The sequence below is a fragment of the Protopterus annectens genome, chromosome 1.part1 (genome assembly GCF_019279795.1).
Source record: "Protopterus annectens isolate FY-2018-M chromosome 1.part1, PAN1.0, whole genome shotgun sequence".
Lineage (NCBI taxonomy): Eukaryota > Metazoa > Chordata > Ceratodontiformes > Protopteridae > Protopterus > Protopterus annectens.
In genome coordinates this window covers 1,417,305,617-1,417,312,552 of record NC_056726.1, presented here as the reverse complement: position 1 = coordinate 1,417,312,552, position 6,936 = coordinate 1,417,305,617, and the positions used below count along the sequence as shown (strand labels likewise).

The 6,936-nt window shown below is 34.6% G+C and overlaps 1 protein-coding gene across 1 annotated transcript; it reads left to right on the top strand.

Annotated features, from left to right (window-relative positions):
- Nucleotides 1-4,345: 4,345 nt before the first annotated feature.
- On the top strand, nt 4,346-6,208 carry LOC122813765 (inositol 1,4,5-trisphosphate receptor-interacting protein-like). Its single transcript, XM_044086259.1, has one exon. The coding sequence runs from the start codon at nt 4,607-4,609 to the stop codon at nt 5,873-5,875; it is 1,269 nt and encodes a 422-aa protein (XP_043942194.1). The 5' UTR covers nt 4,346-4,606; the 3' UTR covers nt 5,876-6,208.
- Nucleotides 6,209-6,936: the final 728 nt, after the last annotated feature.

Sequence of the window (6,936 nt, the reverse complement as noted above, 5' to 3'; positions counted from 1 at the left end):
TAAGTGGGGAACCCCTATTAGCCCTGGACTATAAAATCAAAAAAGAAAAAAGAAAATACCGAAACCGGCAAACCAGCTGTTTATTACTCCAAAAACACAGAACAATTAAGCACTTTCGCCAAAAATTATACAGGCTTCCTGGACTATATTTAAGGATATTCATCCAGTTGTACAAGCTATGTTTGAAGAATAACATAGAATCACATTGTTTGACCTGCACAGGGAGTTTATTCCAGAGCACTGGGAAGCACTGGGTAATGGACCAGTCCTTCAATCTTATTTTGTATAGGTTTAGATCTCTGTTTGTAGTACTGGCTGCACTGTTACTCAAATGAGACACTGATAACTTTTATACTCCTCAGAGATTGATAGCCTGATTCCTAAGTATTCTGACTAGAAAATAAAATAACTACTGTGTAAGATATATTGTTGAATATTTAACTTGTGGCTGCAGGGTTATACACACTATTTGGTGACCAAAGCTTTTTACAGTGTATATAAATCTAGTTTACAAGATCCATCCATTCATTATATGGTCAACATACATAAAATCCCACCTGCTACCACAAATGTGTATGTGGTGGACAGACTTATGATCCCATAGGCTGACACTAGTTAGAATGTAATGGACAGAAACCATAGGATTCAATTCCTACAACTGCTGTCAGTATCTGATGTGGAATGGAACCATTGGTATGGGTTTAAATTACCATTAGTCCCAGTTAATATATGAAGTGCACATTTTTACACTGTACATCTACAGATCAGAGTTATAATCCCTAGCTACCCAGGATTACACCAACTTTAGAATGAGCCTAGTGCCTTGCAGCTTTACCAGCAGTAACTGAAACTTGACTAGAGTTATTTTGCACACCTACACTTACCCATGCAATATTTCTCAGAATGGAGTAAATAGCAACTCTCCAGCACCAATCTCATCCTTCCCAAGCATTATGGTAGGCCGCTACCAGTAAATAAAAGAACTAAGAAAATAAGATCATACCTTAGTACTTATCCTTAAAATTAGCCAGGCTTCAAATACTCAAATGGTGGTGATTAGCTCTGTGCAGTCTCTCTTCCATGGAGAAATACCACACCTTTTAGTACACAGGTAAAGTACATAAACCCTTAAGTTAATGACTAAAACATCAATAACAAGCATTCAGATTTAGATAAGAAAATCACTTACTTGAAATAGATAAGCTAAGCTGTTCCTTTTCCAAGTCAAAATGCAAACAATAAAAAGTTGCACAAGAAACTGAAAATAAATTATTCAAAAAAGACATAAGATGGTTAGAAAAAAAAAAGATCTGTTTAATGTTTAAACAGAAACTATATGCTTCTGTATAAAGATACACAGTTTCACTTGTCTAGTCAGGATGAAATAGATAAGTCTTTGTGGGTTCTGTCAAGCAGCTTTATTATGTACAAACACATCAGGACTGAGGCTTAATAACTTTAATTTAGATAAACTTATAAACAAACTAGCTATTATACTCATACATGCTCACTCTCTGGCTGCACTCTCAAAATAGCACTGAAGCTACCACATGCTTGCTATTTATATGCACGTGCCATCCCTGAAACACTTCTTAAAGATACAGCACACACACTCTATTCTACATCCTCCCTCTTTGAGAAATAAAACATGCAATATTGATGACATCAGTTGACATGCAATCAATACAAATAACTCTTTGTCATGCAATTATCCAAAACTATATACATATAGACAATTATGTCTAGGTTGCTGTGTATTTCACACTTGATCTGGAAATACTACTAAATCGTAAGACATAAAAATTAGAATCAGGTCTAGCAACTGGGATTGTCTCTGCTGAATGTTCAACCTTAGGGACATCAGGAACATCATCAGGAATGGAAGTAGAAGTTAAGACACATTCTGCAATAGAAACAATGTCTGGATTGCTCTGAGATCTAGAGTCTGTATCACAGGAACAATGCTGTTATATCAATTCTGGTAAAGGAAGAAGATGTCTGTGATTTCTCCTGTACTCCACACCCTCAGATTCTATGATGTAGGATCTCGGCTCGGTACATATACTTGTCACATGACCAATCCAGTCAAAATCTTTCGCTGTTTGGATTCTCACTGTCTCTCCTTCTTTCAATGGATGAAGACATCTGCTCGATTTATCATAGCTGGACTACTGGAAAGAATACTTTCTGAATAATTGGGCATTAATTGTCCTGTTTTTCTTATTTTTAGGCCTCAACAAACTGGAACTAATAGGCAATGTTGCTCTAGTTTGCCTAGATAGAAGTCTCTGAGGAGGCAAGCCAAGTAGGTTGTCATGGGATATGTTTCTGAGATTAAAGAAATTCAAAAAGACATCAGTATTATCACACTTTGACCTCTCAAGTAATTGCTTTGCACTTTGTACTGCACATTCAACTAGCCCATTTGACTGTGGATATTCTGGACTACTAGTAACATGTACAAAATCCCATTCTTTTGCAAATTTCTGAAACAACTGACTAGTAAATTGAGTACCATTGTCAGAAAGAAGCTTCTGTAGACTACCATGGACTGAGAAATGATGTTTCAAGTTGCTGATAACAGCAGTAGATGTTAGATTAGGTAGTAAGTCAATCCCAAACCTGTTTGAATAAGAGTCTACCAACAATAAGTAATGCTAATTGTTCCACTCGAATATATCAGTGGCTACTGTTGACCAAGGTAGTTCAGGAACTTGACTTAGCTGAAGTGGTTCTTTTTGCAAATGCAGTTTAGTACTATTGCATCTGAAAAAGAAGAAAGTGCATCAATGTCTTCTATGAGAGAAGGCCAAAATACTAGTTTTCTCGCCCTTCTATTGGTAGATTTGAAACCTGGGTGACCATGATGCAAAATTTGGATGTATTCATATTGTAAGGAAGCAAGAACAACAATTTTAGGACCTTTGAAAATAATACCATCTTCCATCAACATCTCATCTCTGTAAGGAAAATAAGTTTGCACTTCAGGTATTGTTTCTGGATTTTAAATCCAAAATGGGATTTCATTCTCCAAAAGTATATTCATGGAAGCAAAGCAGGGATTCCTGCAGCTTGTTTATTTCAATTATTTTTGGCATTAATAGGCAGTCCCTCTATTTATAAGTCCCTAAACATAATTTACTTTGACTTTAGTTTGAATATTAGAATCTGACTTTAGTGTGAATATTAGAAGATAGCTTTCCTTTTTCAAGAAATACATGCTTCAGTGGAGAGCCTCAAAAGCTTACTTTCAAAATAAAAGAATTCTCATGTTACCTAGTCAGAATTTACAGGTAGTAGACTTCAATAGTGGAACAGAGTCAAAAGGCAAGGTTTAGTACTATCTTCAAGTTGTAATAATGTTTTCACAATAGCAAATATAGTTATTTACCATGTTATACATTTGTATCTGTATCCTACACTTTTGCTAAAAATGGAAGGACAACACATTTTCTTTATCTATATCTTGACTCAATACGCTTTACTGAGTTCTTTTTGTTTGAAAAGACAATAACATTGTCCTAGACTGTTATAGTCCCTACAAAATAAATATTACTTCTTACATAAATACAATGCTTATCACATGAACATATAAGAAAATGCATAAAATAAAATATGTTGATATATTTCAGTTCATAGTGCTTAGTTGTTGTGCCTTGTCCTCATAAGAGAATGCATAAAATAAAATATGTTGATATATTTCAGTTTATAGTGCTTATTTGTTGTGCCTTGTCCTCACCTTAACTTTTTTCTGACTGTCATCAGTGCTGCCATGGATACACTCTGTGCCAGCACATGCTGTCCTTGTGCCTCACTGTCATGCTTTTAAAGTCTTATGGGATTATTCACAAATCTGGAGTGTCTATGACAACTATCTGTTGTGTGCCATTATCTTTATGTTTACATAGTTTCACAGAGCCTGGCTAATATGTCTAGTTATGCATCTGAAATGCTCCTCAAATGCATGATTTTGTACTTAAGCACTTTAAGAAAGTGGTGCACATTTCTGCGTATTCCCATTAGTAAACACTTGCCTTTGTTAAGTGATCATTTAAACTGTAGCAGTGTTGCATCATATGTCTTTTTACTAAGCAAATATCATTTTTAACCAGTTGCAAATTATTGCATCACATTGCTTTATATTCTTTTCCCTTGACTTATCCAGAAGCAATCTATTTCAGCCTTAACTCATATTTTTAAATTCATAATCATTAAATATTAATATATAATTAATCAGAAATATACAACATATCTAATTACATCAAAGAGGTGGATATGAATAAAAATAAGGTGTCTGCTTGCATTTCACTTCATTAACATTGATTTTCTTTTTCTGGTTTCAGAGCTGTTAATGCAAAAGATTCTTCGTTAAAACATAGTGTTCCAGAACCTTCATTAAACCATATTGTTCAAGAACACAAGATATGAAAGATTTCTGAGAAAAAGAAGTCTGACTTTTAAAAATTTCTTCTGAAGCACAACATACTTTGCTTATCTAAATTTTCTACCAAGCATTGTCATATTTTAACAAATTTGGTTAAAAATTTACTCTTTCTATTCTGGACATATTTCTGCATTTTCATTATTATATTATTATTACAGGACAATGCCTCCATTACCACCAAGACCTGCAAGTGGCTTATTTTATTTTATTTTATTGTTTTGTGCTTTTGTTTTGTTATTATGTATTATTTTTACTTACTGTTGTAGAAAGAGAAGCAAACCAATTTCAATTTATCAACAGGTAGCAGACAAGATTGCTTTCCCCAATTCTCAGCTGTTAGAACATAAAGTCTTTACAGAAAATATTGTGAAAAAGCTGTTAAACAAAATGCAGGAGCTGTCTGTTGTTGGGGACCCTGATATTTCCAGTGATATTATTCAGACTGGTAGTGCTTTTGAAGATCTGAAGGTTATACCACAAATAGAATTTGACTTCTTAATTCCAATATCTGTGCCTTCTCCATATTTATCCACATGTGAGTTTGACATAGATGATATACCAAATGCATTTGGAAAGATTTGTATCTCAAAAGATGAGTCAGGTTTTTCTTTTGAACAAACAGCAAGATATAGAAAACCAGGTAACTTTCTGGAAAAAATGTGTAATGACCACTATCTTTCATCTAAGGCTGTCCGTGAATGGTTCCAGTCCTTAGCTGATAGGGCAGCCAATGTGTTTAAAGGAGATGAAAGGCTTGTGTTTAAACAACAAGGACCTGCTCGTACACTGAAAATCATTAGGAATGGAAACCCAACAATTTCCGTGGATTTGGTCCCTGCAATAAAAAATGACAATGTTTACCTTGTAGCAAAAATATATGGAGGACAATTTGAAATGGATCACTGTAAAGATGTTTTGTGGAGACTGTCCTTTTCAGTTCAAGAAAAAGCATTTTTGGAACAGAAGGATTTGACTTTACCTAAGAATGCTTGTCATAAAAGAGCCCTTCAGATTCTGAAGTACTTAAAACAAGAAGAAAGAAATTCAGAAACACCACCACCACACTGGTGCACAAGTTTAAGCTCTTACCATTTGAAAACTCTTTGGCTCCATCAGTTGCATAAGACACCTGCAAGTCAATGGGTGAACATTCTGCTTAGAGAAAGGGTCATAGAGCTACTAAACCATTTGATACATAGTCTAGAATCAAAAACACTCCATCATTTCTTTATGGGAAATGCAGAACTGATTAAGGAGGCTTCTTCATTGCATATCCCTACAAGATTTCTGAAGGATGGTTTAAAATATAACCTTTATGATGAAATTCATTATGAGACAATGAACCAGGCAGTACTTCAGCTCAAGAAATTGAAAAAACATATAGATTTAAATATGGAAAATATTCTTTCAAAGCCATCAGCAAAATGTTAAATGTACACCAACTATAGAGATCACCACCTCAAGAAATAAATTGTAATGCCATTTAATTCCATGGAAGTAGTTGCTTATATAATATGCAGTGATTATTGCTGTTATTCCCCCATGAAACATGTTGTTCTGCAAAAAATTATTTGTTCCTGTACATCTTCAGGGGCGTCTAGAAGCAATGACACTGACTTTATTTGTTGTAAGTTGTTTTTACACTGATGCACTATTAATGAAAGCAATAAACTAACACTAACTTTATTATTGTACTCGCAATTATATTAGTCCATATTGCATAGTGTACACTAAATTTCACTTAATGAATAAATAATGAATAAATAAATTTACCCTACACTTATAATTGTAATAGTCCTCAGCAAAGTATCTTTTTTCATAAACTAGAATGAGATCACAGCAATATTTTACGTATTGCACCAAATATGAAAATTAAAGCTCTGACTAATCTAAATGAATGACTTGGTTAACTGGCAGCAACACTAATACAGTTATCAGCTAATACTGAGGATCCTCCTTGATGTGTCTTGTGGCTAGATTTATCCTCTGCTCAAATCAGCACTCAATATATGCCTATGATGACAGACACCCATCTGCTACATAAGTGTGTTTTTCTCCCATGCCACTGAATTTTTCAACAGTAACACATCTTAGGGCATGCTTTTGTCAATAAATGTCCCTGCATTTGTATCTGTTTTTTTTTTTAATAATATAACTTGTCCAGTCTGTACAGATGACAGAAGCAGGTTTCTTATGTGCCTGGTGAGAGGATGCCTCTTGATGCCCAGCAGACTTCACTCTGCAAACAAGCTTTGCAGGAGAACATTTCAATTGATCAACAGCCATTCCTGCAATGTCAAAAGCAGTGACTAACATTTGACAAAATTAGTTCAGTAACAGGAACGTTTTCATCGTTTTTTACTGCTATGCAGCCTCATTGTTAATATATATTTATGTTTTGGGGCATGTGGTGGCTTGTCCCCCCCACTGGTTCACTTAGTGTAGTTTTGGAGAATTCTTTTTTCTAGAGTATTGTCCTCAATTGCATTGCC